This window comes from Pelodiscus sinensis, chromosome 30 (genome assembly GCF_052426305.1).
Source record: "Pelodiscus sinensis isolate ZL-2025 chromosome 30, ASM5242630v1, whole genome shotgun sequence".
Lineage (NCBI taxonomy): Eukaryota > Metazoa > Chordata > Testudines > Trionychidae > Pelodiscus > Pelodiscus sinensis.
In genome coordinates this window covers 8,299,113-8,320,558 of record NC_143081.1, presented here as the reverse complement: position 1 = coordinate 8,320,558, position 21,446 = coordinate 8,299,113, and the positions used below count along the sequence as shown (strand labels likewise).

Genomic DNA, 21,446 nt, shown 5'->3' with positions numbered 1-21,446 from the left:
AGCGGGTGGGACCCCCAAGAGAGCTTCAAACCTTGCCGGTGCTGGTTAAAAAACTTCCCCCCAAATCCTAATACACAGAGTTTGGGGAATGTCGCTGTCACCATCAAGTGTTTTTTGATCTCTAAAACACAGGGGTGAGCGCTGTATCCCTGGGGACTCGGCTGAAATCCCCATAAAAGCCGGAGGAGAAGGGGGGTAATTTCTCTTCCAAATATTCCCTCAGTCCTAAAAAGGCGCGTCCCGCGCTGACATTTGGCTGGGAGGGTTCAATGACCAAACGCTGTTTGTTTAAACTGAGTTTGCGCGTCCAGATCCCTCAGGCGGTTGCTCACTTCGCTGAGCTGCTCTCCCTGCCTGGGAGCGGGGCGGGTTGTGTCGCACCGAGCGAGCCCCACGTGCAGGAAGAGCTCCCGCGCTGTCCGCTTTTGTAGCGATGCTGGGACCCGCCCATGCAAATCCCCGCCCGCCGGGTTCCTCTTCAAATCCAAGCCCCGGATCGGAGGAACCTCAGTCTCTCCCCCTCACAGAGCTGCCCGGTGCTGGCTGCGGGGCCCTGGTTTCACCCTCCCTTAACATGCGCCTGCTACTGGCTTTCCTCTTCATGCTGGAGGCCCCGTCAGGTACGTGGCTATTGGGGGTCCGGAGGGAGCTTCAGCGGCAGCAGAAAAGGATCGGGTCAAAGAGCCCAAAGGAATGAGGTGTCTGGATCTCAATGCAGTTCGGTGGCAGCTGGGTGCCTCACTCCCTTAGGCGAGGCTCCGGGTGTCTCATTTTCACATGTCCCCCACCTCCGGGGGACAGGGCCTGGCTCTCTCCGTCATTTCCGTTTTTCCCTCCCAGGTGTCCTCTCCCAAGTGACGCTGAAGGAAACGGGCCCGGGAGCGGCGAAGCCCGGGGAGTCCCTGACACTCGCTTGCACCATCTCGGGGGAATCAGTTTCTAGCACCAGCGCAATCTGGCACTGGGTCCGGCAGCCCGTGGCGAAGGGGCTGGAATGGGCGGGGCGCATTTACTACAGACCGAGCAGGTGGTACATTGACTACGCCAGCGCCCTGCAGGGCCGAGTGACCATCGCACAAGACACCGCCAAGAACCAGTTCTCGCTGCAGCTCCGCTCGCTGACAGCTGCGGACACCGCCACCTACTACTGCGCCAGAGACACAGTGACACAGAGCGCAGCGGGGCCTGGCACAAAAGGGGAAGCGGTTTTTCAGCAGAGCAGAGATGCTGGGTACCCGGCCATCGGTAACTGGGGGGGAGGGGGCAGGGAGGACTCCAGCTGTGACTCTCCATTGCTTGTTACCCGGTTGTTGCTCACAAAGCAGGGTGCTCCCTCCCCGATCAATGTCTGCACCTCCACCCCACAGCCACAGCTGCACAACCAGCCCAGTGTTTCTGCTGCAGCCCCAGGCAGTGGCCAAAGCAAAACGGGGACCGGAGCTAGAAGGGGGAACCGGGTTGCAAACCGCCCTTAAACGCTAGGAGCGGAAAGTGACGGACTCCGGGACAAGAAGCTTTTCGGGAGGGGAAGGAAGGAAAATCCTTCATATGGGGCCCCTCCCCGTGGCGTCTCCGCCCTTCGCAAGTGTTTCCCGCCTGTAACTCAGCTGCGCCCTGTCGGGCCCATTGTCACACAGACCCCATTGGCTGCGGCCTCTTCTTCCAGTGACCCGGCAGGAGGGAATCCCCCGCTCTGAGCTCAGCCTAGATACATGCACGGACCCATCGACTCTATATCGCCCTGGGCCCGGGGAACTGCTTGAACTGGTGTCCCTGATCAGCCCCCGCCGGGTATAACCTGTCAGAGTCAAAGGGCGATTCACCATCTCCAGGGACAATCCCAACAACCTGCTGCACCTGCAACTGGCCGGCCTGAGGCCCGAGGACGCCGCCCGCTCTCACTGTGCGGGTGCCACAGTGAGAAGAACCCGGGCGGGCTGAGCCCAGGCAGAAACTTTTCCCTGCAGGGGCCGGAGAAGCCGTTTGCCGCTGGGGGCGCCCAAGGCCCGGGAGTGAAAACTGGCTCCGTGACGCGAGAAGCGCCGGCAGCAGCGAACCCTTCGACTTCTCACGTTCTGCCCCCGCCCCAGCGCGTTCCTATGTGAGCCCCTCCCCCTCCCCTGCTCTCTTGGGGACAATGGATAAGGGCCCTCCCCTCCCCGGACAGGCCCAGATATGGAGAGTTACCGGCGTGGGAGGATCTGGCCTGCCGCCTCGCGTAACACCGTCCCGAGATCACCCACCGGTTTCAGTGGGGTTCAGGGCAGGCCCCTCTTCTATTCCCGAAGCTGGGATCCCCCCTCCTCTCACCCCGGCCAGACCCCTCCCAGCAGAGACTCTGATCTCTCCGCTTTGGGCACTAACCTCCTCCCGCCCCCCCCCCCCATGTGTGTTTGCTTCCCCGTGATGCTTTGCTGGTTTGTCTGTTTCTCTGGTTAGTTTAATAATTCCCGCCTCAACCGGCTTTCCTGGCAAAGAGCATTTTCCTAGGATCACAATTACCCGGTTTAAATGAATTAATTATCCCCACCCCGTAGTCATTTTCTTCTTTAAATAATAATGCGAAGGGAGCATCAGTGCGGGAGGGAGGGGAGGGTTGCTACAGAGACTTCTCCTCCAGTCCCCCGGTAGGGGGCGCCAATGAACAAAGGACCCATCCGAACCTCGGGGACAAGACGGAAAAGTAGCAGTGGAAGGTGGGGGAGGGGTGGAAAACAACATGTTACACTCTCTGCCGATGGCTCCCAGGGCGCGGTAACAGCAGCCGAAAGGCTCCAAGTCACCCAGCGGGGTGGGACGAAGCATTTAGCTCCCATCCCACCCCCTCTAGCCCTTCTGTGGCTCAGCCTTGAGCCACCCCTCGGCCCAGAGCTGACTTCCCCCCCTTGTCCGTGGCGCCGAGCGACTTAAGGTCTCCAGCCCTTCGATCCTCCTTTTAAAGCCTGAGCCCATATTCATGATCCAGGATATTCTGCAGCGGAAAAGCAGAGAGGAAGAGAATGCGGCTGGGATGTAACATGGCCCATAGAGCTGAAGGGACAGCCGGGGAGACTTAGACAGACAGACCGATCATCCAGCCGCGGTCATTCAGTGGGTTTGAATTGTCCCATCACACGGGAGCAAAATGACCATTCTCAGGGACGCTCCCTGGTTGAATTGTTCTCTGGAACCCCCCTGCCCTTATATAGCCCAGCGCGATGCTGCGTCACACCCCGCCTGGGTCCCCTCGTTCTATTGGCCCAGCCCCCGGATCATGCAAATGAGCTCCCCGGAGTCAGTTCATAGCCAGCCCGCAGGCCGCTCCCACCGCTCAGAACCAGGGAAACGAGCCACCATCCGTAGCCATGAGCCCGAGCCTGGCCAGCGCCCTCCTCCTGCTGCTCCCCGTGGGTAAGAGAGGGGCTGCGCTGCAGCTGGGTGCTGGCACCGCATGTCCTTTAGAAACTGCGCCTCCGGAATCACTGCCGTATTTCCCCTTTATTCCCTTCCCCTCTGCAGGTGTCTGGTCCCAGATCAGCCTGGTGGAGTCCGGAGGGGGAGTCAAGAAGCCCGGAGAGACCCTCACACTGACCTGCGCCGTGTCCGGATTCTCTCTCACTAGTAACGATATTAACTGGATCCGCCAGCCAGCGGGAAAAGGGCTGGAGTGGGTCGGAGTTATACGGTATGACGGAAACACTGCTTATAGCGATGCTCTCAAAAGCCGCCTCAGCATCACCAGAGACACCTCCAAAAGCCAAGTGTCCCTGCAGCTGAGCGGCCTGCAGCCCGCGGACACCGCCCTGTATCGCTGCGCCAGACACACAGTGAGAGGAAACCTGCCTGAGCCAGCACAAAAACCAGCCGTGCGGAGAACCAGCCTCCTGAGCGAGCCCCGAGAGCAGCCGCTGCCCCGCCCCCGCCGCGTTCTCTCTGCTCGGCCAGTCCCGCACGTTCGGTGCCTCTCGCAGCCAGTGCCCGGCCCGTGTCCCGTCCGCCCCTCCTCGCCCTGCGTCCCCCAGTGACTCAGACACTGTGACGGCGCGTTGGGGGTTCCCCGTCTCCTGCACCCCGAAATGGCACAAACAGACTGCACCAGCCGGTGGAATAGAGGAAGTTTATTGCCTCTCCAGGATACAGCACAGCACAGATGTAGTCTGGTCACAGAGCTGGGCTAGGATGCCTCAGGCCCCCTTGAGATGGGGGAGACTGGGCCCCTAAACTCCAGCCCCTTCTCCTAGGCTCTCCTCCATGCTCTCCCACCGTAACTAACTAAATTCCCTTGCAGCCCTGCCCCCCAGTCAGGGCAGCATTCCACCTTCCTTTGTTCCTCTCCATGGGGGGTGTCTGGCCACTGGTTCAACAAGTTTGGCCTTACCTCTGCCTAGCGAGGTTTTCCCTGCTGGGTCTTGCTCCAGACAGCAGGGGTCACCACAGCCCAGCAAGTACCCCCACTACGTCACAGTTCTCCCCCCTCCGAGAGCAAACTGAGCAGGGTCACTCCGCTCGTGACCTAGGGAAGTTCGGGTCCTCTGCGTGGGAACCCGCCCCGGGGACATGGGTGCTCCCCTTGACTCAGGCCGGCCGTGGCAAGGCCCCACGTGAGCTGGCTTCCCTCTGTCCACTCGCCGCCCCGCTCCAGGGCGACTGGCGCAGGCCTGTCCTCGGGGGTCACACCCACCCTTCCGCTGGCCTTGATCTCTGGCCAGGGTCTCTCGGGCCGGGGCCATGAGCCCAGTGAGCCTTCTTTGGACAACCAGGGTGGCTTCCACCCCTGAAGCTCCATCCAGGGAGGTCTTCCCCTCCCATAACTCTCTCAGCAAGCCCAGAGGGATATCTGGGGTAGAGACCCCCAAGCCGCTTTCCTCCCGTCTTGGGCCTTCCCGCCCCTCTGGCAGGAGTCACAGGACCGGCAGTACCGCTGCACGGCCCCGCCTTGGAGTCACGACCCCGAGGAGCATCACGGGGCTGCTGTTGTCAGTGTCAAACCCGCGGGGAGGGGACGCACCGAGATGGGGGCGGGCGGGGACTCAGGAGGACAAAGCGCTGCCCGGTCAGTGTCCGGGGCTGTGTCGCTGCTTCTCGGGGTGACGCGCTGTCTTGGGGGCTTCCCCACAATCACACGGTGAAAATCGACCCCTGGTGCATTTGTCACCGCCCGTGTGCCTCCCCTGGGAAGTGTCCAGCCCCTGCGCGATGGCTTCTCACAGGCAGGCTGAGCAATGTCCTGCGCTGCGCTGGGGCAGCGATCCCTGGGGACAGCTGCTGTGTGTGTAAATGACCCCCCCTCTATGGAGGAGGATGCTGGACTTGGGGGTTCTCTGCCACTGTGGGGCCTATTTCTGATCCTCCCCAGTTTCACATATCCCAGCAGAGTTCCTCCGGGCAGCATCTTCTGGCTCCATGCCATCGCTTTGAGGAGCAGCGGGAGCTCTCCAGGGTCCGCTGCTCCGGTTCTCATCCAGCTCCCTTGTTTTGAACCTCTGACCAGCGCCCCCTGACCCTGTTTTTCATTATTTGTCCCCCGGAATCAGTTTATTCCTGCGGCCAGTGGACCCTCCCGCGAGGCTGGGGCAGGGGCTCTTAGAACACTCCTGAGCTCAAGTGAGGTTTCAAATAGGCAAAGCCAGGAAGTGGATGATGGCTGCTCCGGCCCCGCTATTTTCTGGCGCCGCCCCTTTCTCCGCTGCCTCCCGCCAGCCCTATGGAGCCCACAGGCTGGATCCCTCCCGCTGAAGAAAGTCTCATATTTCCATCGCGCTCCCAGAGGCCTCCGCGGCCAGCGGAGGGTTCTGAGCCAGACAGAAGCGCTGAACCCCGTAAGCCCGTTGGGTCTGGCTGGGCTGCCGGGGCTCCGGAGACAGCGGTGCTGGGGCACTTCGTGCCCGGCTTCCGCCACGGTACCGGGCCTCGCCCTAAGCTGGGAGCCCGTGGCCTGCCCGGAGTGACGGCGCCGGGGGAGTGTTTCATTATCTTTGCGCAGTGGCAATATCGTAACCGATGAGGTTAATCCGAGGTGCGATTATTGCTAATTGAAAACTTTTCCCAATACCCCGCCGTGACGACTTGAAATACAGTCGGTATCAGCAATTTTTGGCGGTCTCTGCGGAGGCTGGACAGCTTTGTTCAATAAGAGACAGAATTAGTTTCTTTGTATTCGTGCTGCTGTTTCTCACTCGTTATATCACCGAACTTTATTTTTTTGCGTTTTAAGTTCTTTCCATGATTTCTCATGGTTTAATATAGAAGCTTATACTGAAAGCTCTAAAGCAGCTTTTCATTTTTGCTGTTTTGTACAAGCTCAGGCTTTCCAACGTGTTATAAACCGTTTTCTGTAACTAACGGCTTGATGGACGCCTTCCATTTTATACTGGTTTATGCTCTTATTGCTACATCCAGGTCATTGCTAAAGATAATAAAGATCACCAGACTCAGAATAAATCCCTGGGGAGCTCCACTAGAGACCTCCTTCCAATCTGACATTGTCCCATTAATAGCTACCTTCCCCTAACACTAAACAATTCAGCAGTTGCCATGAGTTCGCTCACAGCGTTATCTGAGGCAGAACCGTCACCTCCTGCCCTACACTGACTTTTCCCAAACGTTGTCAAAATCAGTTTTTTAAAAGCTGCAGTTTGTTGCAGATGTGATTGGAAGTTATCTCTAAAACCACGCCCAATTGGAAAGCTCGCTCCTTAAAGGTCCCTCATCGCGGGAACCGACCCTTGGGTCAGAGACAAAGGCCAGGTCGTCTCCACCAAGAGAGGCAAACGGAAGGAGGCTGTCAACAGAAAACTCCTCTTGCCCCCTAACTCCGGACACATGCAAGTGGTTTGTTCGGTAAATTGGTCTCTCACCAAAGCGAATGAAACAAAGCACCTTCCTCTAGAGCAATGCCTGGACTCAGGGCGGTTCGGTGATTGGCTCTTTCCCCGGAGGCTCTGTGTTGGGTTCCGGAACCTCCACTCTCATTAGAACATAAAACCCCTCTGGCCGGAAGGATCGCAAAGACCCTTCACAAGAACCCGCAGGTTGAACCGCCCTGGTCCGGCAACCTTGGGAGCTGCGTGCAGGTGCAGCGGGCTGCTGGGTCAGCTCTGGCCCCCGAGGGAGGGTGCGGGTGGAAGGAGCGAAGCTGGGGGTTCGCCTCCCCCAAGGGGGCTCCATCCCCCCCCCACACCAATGCCTGCGGCTTGCCTGGGCAGTTTCTAAGGGTCCCGGCGGATTCGTCACAGCAGCTACTGCGGTACGTTAAATCGTCTGGGGTGCCTGGAGCCCGCGTGCTCAGTGCCTAGCGGCGCTCGTGTGTTTCCAGGCCCAGCCATGTTCTACCATGGCGGGCCAGGGGCAGCGAGTCACAGGGCCTGGCGCCTGCGCACAGCGGGACTCTTGCTCGCTCTGCGTTCTACGGGCAGGGCCGGACTTGAGTTCTGCCCTTAGGCCTCAGCCCGGCCCCTTATCCCAGGGCTCCTCTCGCGGGTGCTCACATTCTATCACATTCTCTTTCACAGAAGGGGAAACTGAGGCACGGGGAAGCGAAGGGACTTGCCCCCTGTCACCCACCGCGCCAGGAGCAAAGGCGGGAACAAGATCCAGGTCCCCTGATTCCCACCCTAGTGCTCCGCCCCCACTGGCCAGCCTGCTTTGTCTCAGCATCATCATCATCATAGGCCGGGCAAGGCTGGGGGTCAGCGATCCCAGGAGCTATTTCCGGCAGGAATAACAATGCTAATAAATTGTGGACCCCACATGGACTCACCCACCGCCCGGGCATCACACACAGAGAAGGGTCCATGATGTAGCCCCTTCCCAAGGGCCGGACTGTCTCTTGCTAGATATTTGTGCAGCGCCTCGCACAGCGCGAATTCCAGCAGAGACTCCATGAACCGTGTGCAGCTCTCTAGAGCTTGGGACTGCAGCAGTGCATTAGGGACCGAAATCTAACTGTATGTCGCTTAGGGCAGGGCTCCTAACTCCCCTCGGCTCCTTCCCAATACCAGCGAAAATCACAAGTGAGGAGGGATGTACCGTATAGACCTTCCTGCCTCACAAGGGTCTTTCCTGCGCTCCGCTTGGGGGCTGCGAATTTTAGTGTGAAAAGACCAAATCCCATTTACACACCTTACTGAGTTCGGATTCCCAAATATTGAGGCAGTTTCAAAGCTTTCACACACAGACACACTCCTGCTGGGCTGAGCTCCCTGTCTCAGGCGGACACGCGTCCCAGGCACAGATCGCCACGTGTGGACACAGCTCACACCCCGACATCTCTTATAGCCGCGTTGTGAAACCCGCATGCAAATTCCTGCCCCGGCGCCCTTGTTTAAATCCAAGCCCCTGCTGGGAGGAGCCTCAGTCTCCCCGTAGGCAGATAAATGCCGGGTCCTAAATTTGGGGGACCGTTTGCACCTTCACTGAAAATGAACCTGCTGATGATTTTCCTCTTTTTGCTTGGGGCCCCTTCAGTTACGTGGCTACTGGGGACCGGGGAGATCCCTGCAGCACTGACTGCAGAAGAGGAGCTGTTCCAGCAGCCCAGGGGAATAAGGTGCCCGGATTCCAAGGCAAATCCGTGGTTGTTGGGTGCCTCAGTCCCTTAGGTGCAGTGTCAGGATGTTTAATTTTCACATGTTCCCGGCTCCCAGGGGACAGGGCCTGGCTCACTCCGTCATTCGCGTGTTTCCCTCCCAGGTGTCCTCTCCCAAGTGCAGCTGAAGGAAACGGGCCCGGGAGCGGCGAAGCCCGGGGAGTCCTTGACAGTCACTTGCACCATCTCCGGAAATTCGGTTTCCAGCACCAGCGCCACCTGGGACTGGGTCCGGCAGCCCGCGGGCAAACGGCCGGAGTGGCTGGGCTGCACGTGGTACCGGTCTGGCACGTGGTACACTGAGTATCCCAGCGCGCTGCAGGGCCGAGTGACCATCTCACCGGACACCGCCAGGAACCAGGTCTTGCTGCAGCTCCGCTCGCTGACAGCTGCGGACACCGCCACCTATTACTGCTCCGGGAGACACAGTGACACAGCGCAACGCCGGGACCGATAGAAAAGGGGAAGCGGTTTTGCCACAGTTCGGAGACATTCTGAGATCAGCGAAAGTTGTGAATCTGGGGGCGACTCTAGTCCTGTTTCCCCCCTGCCGGTACCCGTGTGTGTCCTGCCCAAGGGGCAATGGAAGGGGGGCATGTTAGTGGCTCTAGCAGTAAGTCAGTGACTCTGCCCCTGGCGTTCTTCGCCTTGTGGGGGCATCTTCATTGGGAGAAATCCTCCAGTTAAAATAGTACCAGGAACTTCACTTTGTTCGAAATACACAAGCACAGAAACTAGCTGCATTCCTTCCAGGTGGTCACATCTCCTCCCAAAGATGGAGACTGGCCCAGTCTGATAGAGGAGCGATGTTACAGGGATTGTGGAATCTTGGCACTAATTGTTTCATATGACAAAGGGTCCCTCCAGTTGAATGGTCGGTAACGTGTCCTCTTTGAAATCCGGCTGCTGCTGTCCTACCCTGCCTTCACAGAACCCGAGGCATCGGGTCTCCGCAGCAGGTCCCTTGCTGCACCGCCCCCAGGCTGGGGCAGTCCCACGTGTACCTGGGAATTGGGAGAGATGGAGAGAACCTCATACTGACCTGTGATGCCTCAGATCTGTCCATGCCTCGGAGTTTTCCCTCCCGCAAGGGAATCTAGCAGCCCGCTGGGGAAGGGCCGGACTGGACAGAAAACATGCAGCAAGGGGGAGAGATTCCCTTTAATCCCACTGTGGGACAGGCTGAACCATCATCCCTGTTGGCACATTCAGGAGCCACTTCTCCCTGCAGCCTCAGTCAGTCCCACATCTGATGTGCACGCGGAGCCCAAAACCAGCCCTGCACCACCCGGGTCGCTCCCATTTCTGTTGGAAAACCCCGAGGGTCGGAGTCAGAAGTGCTGAACTGGGCGTCTCCTCGATCAAATCCACGCCCTGACACCCGCATGCAAATCCCTGCTGGGTGAGCCCGTGTGACGTAATGGGGGGTACGTTGCTGGTTGCTATTCTGGGCAGTGGGTTGTGAGTGACCTCCACTGGCTGCTGTCTGTAGCATGGCCCAGCAGGGCAGGGGATGAGTCATTATGCAAGGGAGCTTAGAACCTGTCTGACAAGTTATCTCCCAGGGAGCGGAACAATGGGAAGAAGGGGAGTGGAGCCCTGGGTGGGGGCAGGGCTGGAAGTGAGTTAGTTAGGTTTCTGTCTGGGAAGCAGGGGAGAAGGAGCTAGGGAGGGGGCTGGGATTGTAGGGCCCAGCCACACCCCATCTCAAGGGGGGGCAATGAGGCCTCCTAGCCCCAGTTCCTGTAACCAGATTACACCTATGCTGTGGTGTGTTGTATCTTGGAGAAGCAATAAACTCCCTCTATTCTACTGGCTGGTGGAGTCTGTTCGTGCCATTACGGGGGTGCAGGAGACAGGAAAACCCCAACGGGTCACACTGGTGTACAGCCCCAAAGTCTTTTCATCATTAAAAAATGAACAAGTCCAGTTTTTACTGAATGACTCGGGAAAGACTAAAATCTCCTGTAGTGAAAGTGCCGTGCGTTGATCAGCAGGTGGCGCTGCTACTAGAAGGGATGGACTAGCCCCGAGAAGAACCCCCGGCCCGTAAATAGATCGAGGCGCTCCCAAAAGGGGTTTGGGAGGAGCCAGGCCTTAGGCTCCCATAACATCTGGCAACAGCCAGTCTCTCAATCCCTGTGTGAGGAAACAGTCACCGCCGACTTCATTCCTTACAGGTGTCCCAAAGTGTCAGGAGGATCCGAGCGACAGACACTGGGACTTGGGAAGTCTGACTCCGGTACCCAGAGACCTGGGGCGAGTGAGTCAGATCCCCGAGAGGGTGATTGTCTCTTATAAGGCGCGGGACATGCAAATGAGGGAGTCAGTGTCCCCCTTAAAACTGTTCCTCCCTCTGCCCAGGCTGCACCCGCAGGGACAACCCTCAGCCCCTGTGTCTGGGCAGCGACAAGTCAGTTCAGCACCAGGGACAAGGACTTTTTTGCTCTTAGTAATTTTGGCTGTAGCGGCTTTGGAAGGTATTTTCTTTCTCTGAATAAAGGCAGAGGTGGAAGCTTATTTAATTCTCCTTGTGTTGAAACCAATATTCATAACCGGTCTGTGTTGCCAGGTGTCCGGTCCCAGGTGTAGCTAGTGGAGTCCGGAGGGGATGTGAAGAAGCCCGGAGACTCTCTGCGCCTCTCCTGCAAAGCCTCCGGCTTCACCTTCAGCAGCTACGAGATGAGCTGGGTCCGGCAGGCTCCCGGGAAAGGACTGGACTGGGTCGCTTTCATTAGTAGCCCCAGTGGATCAACCATGTATTATTCCCAGGCAGTCAAAGGCCGATTCACCATCTCCAGAGACAACGCCAACAGCCTGCTGAGCCTGCAGATGACCGGCCTGACGGCAGAAGACACGGGCCTGTATTACTGCGCGAGAGACACAGTGAGTGACAGCCCCGCCGGGCTGGGACAGAAATCCGCCTTGCCTGGCAGAGCCATCGCTGAGTCACGGGCTGTTTCCTCTGGCGCAGCTGCAGGGGAAGCTTCGCTCCGCTCTGCCCTTCGCGGGGAGACCTGTTCACACTCATTTCATCTGCGATCTGGGAGCTGCTCCGGTGCCCGCTGAGTCAACCCCCCCCCCCCCCCGCTCGGTTCCACGGGCGCTGGATCAGGTCCTGTGAGTTCAGTCAGCGCAGACTCCTGCCAGCTTCAAATAAACACTGTTTGCCTTCGCGAACGCCCTTCCTAATCATTTCCAGGAAGCTCAGAGCGCACGGCTCTCATCGAATTGCCCTGCCTTGAAGAGAGGGAGAACGGTCCAATGGTTAGTGCATGAAACAGCCACTCGGATTCGCTTCCTTACTCTGCCTCGGAATACCCCTGTGACCGACAGGAAGTCGTTCTGTCTTGCCTGGCCTCAAGTGTTCGCCTGCAGAATGGGGGTAACAGCGCGCCTGCCGCAGGGGTGTAGTAAGACTGACGCGTTACAGAGTGTGAGGGGTGCGGATCCTGTAGCGATGGAGATCAGATACGCATCCAAAGGCAAAACTTCCGTGAGGTGATTATGAATTGCCTGGAGTTTTTTGGATGCACAAATGGAGACATTTGAACTCCACTGGTGAACAAAATTAAACAAACAAACAAAAAAATTCAGACTGAGAGTTAAAATCCCAGATCCTGCTGAATTTCGATGCCATTTGCGGTCTCAATTCCCGCGGGCTCTTTTGAAATCCCCAAGCCACAGGAGACAGGGTATACATTCTCTTCTCCACAATGATAGAGATGCAGCCGTGTTAGTCTGGTCTAACTGAAACAGAAGACAGAACTATGTAGCACTTTAAAGACTAACAAGATGGTTTTTCAGGTGATGAGCTTTCGTGGGCCAGACCCACTTCCTCAGATCAATTTGTGGAAGAAAATTGGTACAACCATATATACCAAAGTGATACAATCAAAAAATGAATGCATGTGAAATTGACAAATCACATTTTAGAACAGAATGGGGGGGGGGGGGTGGAAGGTTAGTGTCTGTGAGGTGATAGTGTCATAGGGGTGATAATTTGGGAAGCTATCTTTGTAATGGGTGAGATAATTAGAGTCTTTGTATAGACCCATACATGTAAGTGTCAAATTTAAACATGAATGACAATTCTGAAGCTTCTCCTTGAACTCTGGAGTTAAAGTCCCTTCTCCGCAATGTCCTTCATTCCTTTAAGAGGGTTAAATGTTTGTAAACTGAGTTTGAGCGTCCCTTTACCTCAGGAGCTTTCACACATTTCGCTGAGCAGAACTCACTCTGAGGGAGGTCGTGTCCAGGGAAGGGATCCCAGGTGTGGACTCAGCTCACACCCTGTCCTTTTGTATATTAATTCTGGGGAACCTTCCAAGGGAGGTTCCGCTTTAAATACCAACCCTTGGTCTTAAGGAGCCTCGATCTCCTCCAGGAGCAGACCTGCCCGGGTGTGGCTGCTGGGCACAGTTTGCTCCTTCACTGCAGAGAGCGCCCCCTAGTGCTGCGCCAGGGGACACACAGTGACAGGGCAGAGCAGGCCTGCACTAACAGGGGGAAGTGGGTTTTCTACAGTGCGGAGACACTGCGGACTGGGCCATTGGTCACACTGGGGGCGGTGCTCTGTCCGTGACTTTCCGGAGCCTTTACCCTGGGTTATTGCTCACAAAGCTCACGTGTATCTGCCTGGCTCCGGGCCCAGCCGGCCTGACATGCCCATGAGAATGGCCCGGATCAGAGACCCCTGAATGTTCCCGGTCCCCTCCCAGCCAGACAAGGCACCACCCTTGTGCCCTGCATGTGACACAAGCAAGTCACGTGTCGCCCTGCGAAGGGGGGTTAGCTCCCGCCCTTTGCCTTGTGCAGGTTGGTTCGCTCGAAGCATCCCCATCCCCCCCGCCCCTCCCTGCCACCCTGCCCTGAGCGGTACGAGGGGCCGCGACATCCTTGTGTCTTCTCCAGCGGGTGCGGTTACGCCAGGACCCTGTATCGGGCTGTTATGGCACCAGCGCACCTATGGGAGTTGGTCACCGGGGAGGGGTTCAGAAAATCCCTCCTGACACCTCGACACCTAGAACAACCCAGCTCCAGGTGCCCTGTTCCGGGGGATACAGGGACTCTGGAACAGAGCAGGGAACCGGGCCTGGCCAGGCAGAGTCCTAGGGGAGAGCACTGCTCCCTGAGGGATCCTCCCTCGCTCTCTCCTGAATCCCCAGGCAAGTGAACTGGGCTGGTTCAGTGAGAAGGTTTTATGTGTCGCAGGGAGGGAATATGCAAATAGGGGCTGAGCGTCCTGTTTAAATCTCTCTCTCCCTCTGCCCAGAGTGAACTCGCAGGGACCAGCCAGTTCCCTGAGAACTTCCCCCTCCAGCACCAGGGACAATGAGACTTTGGCTGCTTCTAGTTCTCCTCGCTGCGGCTCGGGAAGGTATTTTCTCCCCGATACCCCCACGGCAGGGACAAGGGATTGTTCGGGGGGGGGGGGGGATGCTGCCAGTGATGGGATTTGTAACAGCGCTTAACGCTGGGGTCTCACCCCCTTTATTGGCAAATATGGTTCATGCGGCTCCTTTGGTTCCTGTTGATTTTAATTGGCGGCTCCAATCCATTGCTAATGTTTTAAGTTCCAATTTCCCTGTTTCCCTTCTCCCCAGGGGCCCGCTCGCAGGTGGTTCTGACCCAGTCAGGCCCGGCGCTGAAGAAGCCCGGAGAGGCCCATAAGCTGCAATGCGCTACCAGCGGGTTTGCTCTCAGCAGCTACTGGATGGGCTGGGTCAGGCAGGAGCCCGGGAAGGGGCTGGAGTGGCTGGTTTATTATTACGACGAGGCGAACACCAAGTTCTACGCCGCCTCGGTGCAGGGCCGGTTCACAGCCTCCAAGGACAGCGCCAACTTGTACCTGCAAATGACCAGCCTGAGAGAGGAGGACAGCGCCGGGTATTACGGCGCCAGGGGCACAGCGAGGGGAAACGAATCTGAGCTCGCACAAAAACTTCTCCCTGCAGGGACCGGGGAGGGATTTCCTGGGGGCTTTTTTTCCGGAGGATCGGGGCCAGTGTAGACGCTCTTTTCCAGCTTTTCTAAAAGCCAGAAAAAAGCGGCGGACATTTTTATTTAAATGCCGCGGGGGATATTTAAATCCCCCGCGCATTTCCCTATTATGATCGCTGAAATTAACATGCCCCTTCCGGAAAAGGGGCCAATGTAGACGTAGCCCCGGAGTCCAGGTGTGTTCTACCCCCCGCTCCATCCTTCCTCTCTGCCCTGCAGTGTGCTAAAGTGCACCACAGAGCCCTTGGTGAGTGTGCACCAGCAGTGTCTGCAACAGCGGGAGCAGGCAAATACCCGCCTGAGCCGGATCTTGTCTGTCAGCGTTCACCCCAGCTGGGTCCCCACACCGCCGTATTTACCTGCACCTCCGCAGGTGTGGGAGACCACAGCTCCCATTGGCTGTGGATCACAAATTAATGGATAAGTCTCTCAAAATCTTTTAGCCAGTGCTTGGGGTTTCCCCAAACTCCTGGCGGTCAGAAGCTAGGAGTGGAAGACAGAGCTGGAGCGCTGCAGAATTGCCCTGTTCCGTTCGGTCCCCTTGGATCTCTGGTGCAGGACGCTGTCCCAGACAGGATACTGGGCGAGGGGGACCATTGTCTGAACCAGAACGGCTACTCGTGTCTCCAATAGGAGCTGGGTGTCTCACACTTTTGGGGCGGGTCCACACAGGGATACGCCCACTGCTGGCCTGGCTCATCCAGCGCAGGCTTTGGGCTGCAAAACTACTGGGCAGACATTGAGGCTGGGTTGGGGGGTGAGCTCTGGAACCCTGAGGGGGTGGAGGGACCCAGAGCTTGGGCCCCAGACTCAATGTCTACACAGCAACTTTTAGCCCCAGCCAGCTGATGCCACAGCAGCTTCCAGCTCCCTGAAGGGGGTGTTCCAAAGAGGCTGGAGAGAGGCTGTTCTCAGTGGGGGCAGATGGCAGAACGAGGAGCAATGGGCTCAAGATGCCATGGGGGAGGTCTAGGTTGGATATCAGGAACAACTCTTCTTAGGAAAGACCCAGCCACAGTCATTCTATGGGGCTTTTATCCTCCTGGACAAGGACCCTTCAGCGCCTTTCTGAATAAGGGTCTTTATCCCGATCCTTCCAGATGCTCCAAATTCTTGGTGAGCTGAGTTAGGGAGCCGCCATTTGCCTCTATGCTGGGGCACTGTGAGCTTTAACTGTTCCCCTTCCAAGGCCGTTCCCGCTCTGGAACTTCCAGTGCAGAAGGTAGGGGGAGGGCAGGGGGAGCTGCAAGACACTTTAAAATACCCTGTCACTGAAGGCTTCTAAAACTCCCCAATATCGAGCTTCATGGAATCACAAGATCCTAGGGCTCGAAGAGACCTAAGTAGTTATGAAGTCTAATCCCCTGTCCAAAAGGACCAATCCCAACTCAATCATCCCACTCAGGGCTTTTTCAAGCTGCTTAAAAACCTCTAGGTATGGAGATTCCACCCTCTCCCTAGGTAACCCATCCCAGTGCTTCCCCTCTGATGATTCCATGTGCAGCCTGCTTGATTCCTAGAAATAACATTGAGTGAGTAGGGGTAATGCTGGGGGGAGAGGCTTAAATATGCAGAGGGGCTGGCCAGAGGCAGGACAGGGTGTGGCAGTGACATCACAAGGCCTTTTTTGGTGTCTCCGCTTATTGGTTAAAGGACGTTGACAGGTGGTGAACTCACAGAGAGTCCATGACAACGGCCAGGTAGGACAGGATGTGGGGCTGGGGCAATTTCAGATTTCTGAAGCTTTGCAGCCGGGAGTCATTTCAAGGCCTCCTTTGCTTACCTTGAGTGCTCTCAGGCCTTGAACATGAACATGAAGAGAAATCTTTTTGGAGTTTTCTACAAATCCAATTCTGAAAAAAGAGACACATCTCTGCGGAGAAGGTACGAGCCTGTGATCGATTTGGTGCTGGTGTTGCCTGACCTATCGGGTGCTGGCCAAATGCAAGTTGAGGGAAACACTACAACTGGAACTATTATTTTCCCACCGAGGCTTTCTGTTCCTTACCACTGGGGACAGTGGAATTTGTGTCTTTTGTTTCCCTTTTCCCATAGCTTCCTGCCCTGCCAGAGCCTCACTGTTGAGTGGATGGGATAGTGATAGGGAGAGGACTCAGGACTTTGTTCTCTTTAAGACCCAGCAAATGACCCAGAATGTATCATCTGCTCTGGGAATTGTTCTGCTTCTCTGCATTGGTTGGGTCTGAGCAGTTCCTGATTCTGTCAGGAGTGGATTGTTACACCCAACTATCTGCCCTACAGCTGAGGAGGTTGAGGATCTGTGTGTGTGTGTGTGTGTGTGTGTGTGTGTCACTGCCAGGAGTGTATAATATGAGGTGCCCTATTATCTGGAGTCCTTACAGATGATGTGGTGCAGTAGAGCTCCATTTTTTCAGACTTCCATTGTGCAGCTTTCCGTGTTGACCTAATACCCAGCACATGCAAGGCCAGCAGCAGGCAATCCTCCCATGACCACTAGATGGCGCTGCGGCTTCACACTTCCCTACTCTCCTGACTCTCTGAATTTTTGATGATCTGGTTTTGTCCTGGTCCCAATTTGATATGACAATGGGGCTCTGCTGCGTAATAGCTAGGGGTGTGGGTAGCATTGCCAGATGGTTTCAACAAAAATACCAGACACACTTGACATTGCATCACAATCTACATTACATCTTATTTAGAAACTACCAGACATTTTATATTTTCTCATCTATATCATCTCAATTTGTTTCCCAACGCACACCTAGAAAGCCTACTAATAGCTGGAGCAGGCAATTTTATTGGTAATTTATTATGTTTTAATCTATTAAGAGGAGCAATTCCTTAGCCTAGGGGTGGGCAAAATATGGCCCAGCAATCCTTTCAATCTGGCCCAGGGCCATCTGCTGGGATTCTCAGGCAGGGAGCAGCACAAGGGCTCTGAGCAGCTGATCCATCTGCGTCTCTGCGCAGAGAGGAGGGAGAATCTTTGCATGCTGCCCTGCCCGCAGGACAATCACTTAGCTCCTGTTGGCTGCTTCCCATTGGCTGCCCTTGTCCTAAGCATGAGCTCACAGCTCACATTAGCTGAAACTAGCCAATGGGAGCTGAGAGATTGTGCTGGGGGCTGGGCAATGCATGTAGAGCCTCCTTCCCCTCCCCGCACTGTGCACCACAGAAAGGCACGTGGAGCAGCCACTCTGAGCTCTAGGGTTGTGGTTGGCAGGGAACTTGGCACAGGGTTCCATTAGGCAGCTAGCCTGGAACCTCCTAGGTAAGTGCCTCTGGCCAGAGCCTACTCTGGCACCCAACTCCTTGCCTTAGGTCACAATCCCTCCTGTTCCAGGTCACTACCTCTCTACCCACTCCCCTCCTGTTCCTGGGTCACAACTCCCTCCCAAACCCTGCACGCCCTCCTAGACTTCTTCTCCAGACCAGAATCCTCTCCTGCACCCCAACCTCTTCCCTCACACCCACATACTCTCTCCTGCACACCAGAACCCTACCCTGAGCTCCCCTTTGCATCTAATTTCTGTTCCAGACCCCACATCCCCTCAATAGAGAAGTGTGGCCCTTAACCACTTGGAACAGCCTCCCCATCAAAAATTAATGCCCATCCCTGTTTTAAAGCATCTTTAATTTTATTGGTATCCTGAAACAAATGCTCCTGAGAGGTTAATGTACATGAAGTGGCTATATGGAATATGCTCAATATTCTTTACTTAGCTTCTACGAAAGTATTTTTAGGGACAAGCTGTGGTTGAAATATTTTTTTAGACTTCAGCTATTAAGGCATAACAAGACTATGAGGATCCTGAAGCTAGAGTAGACAGCCTAGGTGCTAGTTTTTAGGTGGCCAAAAGTTCTTTGTTTCCCTCTCTCCAACAGCAGTAGCTCTGTCTCCTCCAGATTTAGCTTAAACAAGCATGTGTTCATGTGCATGTTGACTCAGCTCTCTGGGAGATGGTTTGCATTTTCTGTTAAGAAAACAGCATGGTGGCTACATTTTTACACCCTTTACAAACAGGCTTGCATACTATTTTTGTGGAGGATTGGCCTGTATTCAACCACTGCCTGTTGTGGGTTGTCATATTATAACAAGAATGCAGCTACTCTTGTGGCCTACTTGAATAACTTTATTTCTAACTACTTTTCTTTCTGTCCTGTGGGAGATCTTATTCAAGCTCACTGTGAATGTTAACATGGGTCTCTGCTGCGGACCAATGTAGTCCTTCATCCTATCCAGTTTTAAATCTCGCCCTGACTGCTGTCTTCTCCTAGCTGTTCAGCCACTTTCCTCACTACCCTTAGCACTGGCAACATCCTGCATAAAATAAATGTAGTCACAGTCACTCAAGGTTGGAAATTGTTTTATGTAGATTTCTAAACTTGTCCCATGGTCAAGCAGCGTAAGAAAAAGGACTTACTGGTTTCTCTTCTTAGCCATCCATTCAGTTGGCTGGATTTGAATATTGGAATTATTGTGGGAAAGCTAGCTTCATGAATAATATTTTGCTGTGAAAGTAGTGATGTAAGTTATTCCTTCTTTGGCTAAAGAATCTACTTCTCCAAAATCTCGTTTTGATTGTTGCATTGAGCCTTTTTGATATTACAGCTACACAGCACATGGCAGCTCCCTCTAACATGTTCAATTGGTAGAGGCTAAGATTTAAGAACAAAAGAAAGCAGATCCTGAGAGAGTCCTTAAAAGAGGCTGTTGGCTATGATTGGAAGGAGGTGTGAATGAGGTGCTGAAAAAGTAACACAATTTCCAGCTGCATTGACCTTAGAAGAAATGTCTGTGTCTCTTCTTAAGTCTCTCTTGAATGTACCTTTAAAGGTAGTAGGTTCCAAATGTCTTGAACTAGTTCACAAGGTTTTATCAAAGAGGGTGAACTAAAGATAATGGCAACGTTTTATAAACAGCTACTGCAAGAGTGAGGCGTGCTTCCAGGAGATGGCAGAAGAGAAAGGTGACTCAATAGTTGAGGGAACCATTTCTCTTTTAAAAAACTGAACAATAGAATCAGTGTTCTTTTCACCCATTAGGGCATGTCTACACTGGGGTGTTATTTCAAAATAAGAAGGTGAACATCCATGCTACCAAGCCTGTTGTGAAATAAGTTTATTTTAAAATAGCCTCATTATTTCAAAACAGTTACAAGTTATTCTTCCTCGCAAACAGGAGATATTTCGAAATACCTTATTTCTAAATAACCTGGTAGTGTAGACATAGCCACGTGGACTAATCATAATCAAAAGATGTCGCGTGTAAATGACTCTTTTAAAATGTAAAGAGCAGTTCCCCAATGCACCAAGGAGTGCAGTAGAAGAGCAGTAGTATGTCCCTAGGGGGCTGAAAATACTGGTCGGTGCCAGAGTATTAGCAGGTAAACTACAAGTCCCTCTACTATTTCAGAGCTGGAAATGCTCCAGCCTTGTTCATACGTTCAGCCTGTAGAGTTTGTTCTTGTGAATGTTTCTGGGATTATCTTTTGACATCTCTTGCTCTGTCAGACTTGTTTCTTCTTGGAGTATTTTAACCCAGCCTCTCTTTTTCAGCGGTGTTCAAACTCCGGTACGGGGGATGTCACAGCCCTTTCAGCGGTGGCATCACAGCCCTTCCAATGGACGTCACAGTTCTCCGGGGGAGTGCTTCCACCCGCTTCTCCAGCTCTGCCCTGCTGCTGTCGCCTGTCTAACTTACTGAGCCGGGGCCCCCACCGGTTGCAGCAGCGCTGTTCTCTAGTATGGGAGCGCATCTCAAGCCCAGAAAAAGATCCATTCTGCCTGCCCTGGGCGAAGCTGGCTGCTGAGTCAGCGGGCGGAACAGAGGGGTCACACAGCACTGCCATTCCCCCACGGCCCATCCAGCCTCCTCCTGTTGTGGCCGCTGGCCCTGCCACCACCCGCGTGCAGCCTAAGAAGCAGGTGGCTCCTAAGAATCCAGCACCGCCGCCCAGGGAGAGGAATCCGCGGGGGGCACCCCAGGCGGGGACCGGCCCTTTGACCAACTCCCACCTCTGCGCCTCCCAGCAGCAGCACCATCAGCATCAGCAACAGCAGCAGCAGCAGCAACAACAACAGCTACAGCTGCAGCTGCCGCAGCAGCCATGGAGGTTGAGCCCGACCCGTACCCACAGCTGCTCCCTCAGGAACCCAGGTGCGGCACCGAGGCCAGAACCAGAGGCTGCAGTCCCCATGACGCAGTACACGATCAAACTCACGGCCAAGGCGACCTGGCTGCTGCTGCACTGCCACCTGGAGAACCAGTCGGGGTGGATGAATCCCTTCGATGGCACCGGGCTCCTGCCGGGCTTCCAGAGCAGGGCCGGCCTGGACCTGACCTCCTTAATGAAGATCTCACTGCTGAACAAGCAGAACCGCTACAACGAGGAGTACAAGGATGATCCGGTGCCGGGGGTTGTGGATCAGGAGCTGATGCGCAGGTGCATGGGGTGGCTGCGCGGGGTGGAGGATGTGAAGAGAGAGGGCATCTGGAAACCCTGCCCCACCTGGATAAACCCTGAGCCTGAGGGGCAGAGAACCATCTCGCTGCCGCTCCTCGCGGCAATAGCCGAGGCTGCCCGTGTGCTGTGCCTGGGAGCGGAGTTCATCCATCCTCTCCGACACCTGGACTTGTGAGCGTCGCATCCCGCTCCACACGTTTATGTCTGCAGACTCAGCCACGAGAGATCAGAGATTCAGTTCCCAGTTTAACCAGCGAGGAAACGGACTTACTCTGGCCAGACAGAGGTGAGGGACAGCTGTCCGTGTGAAATGCGCTGGGACACACAGGGGTCTGTTCTATGTAAATGGGGGGGGGGGGGAGAAAAGCAATACATATTCATCGTTGCTATGGCTTGTGTATTTTCATTCACATGTTGTGGCATTTGGG

At 55.2% G+C, this 21,446-nt stretch overlaps 1 non-coding gene and 1 gene segment (V, D, J or C); both read left to right on the top strand.

Moving 5' to 3' along the window:
- The first annotated feature begins 525 nt into the window (after positions 1-525).
- On the top strand, positions 526-9,287 carry LOC149521125 (immunoglobulin heavy variable 6-1-like). The segment is given in 2 exon segments: positions 526-620; positions 8,671-9,287. Coding segments are annotated over 2 exon segments (399 nt in total).
- On the top strand, positions 5,951-6,091 carry LOC142821418 (U4 spliceosomal RNA). The gene has a single exon (XR_012898192.2). It is a non-coding gene; the product is annotated as a U4 spliceosomal RNA (small nuclear RNA).
- Positions 9,288-21,446: the final 12,159 nt, after the last annotated feature.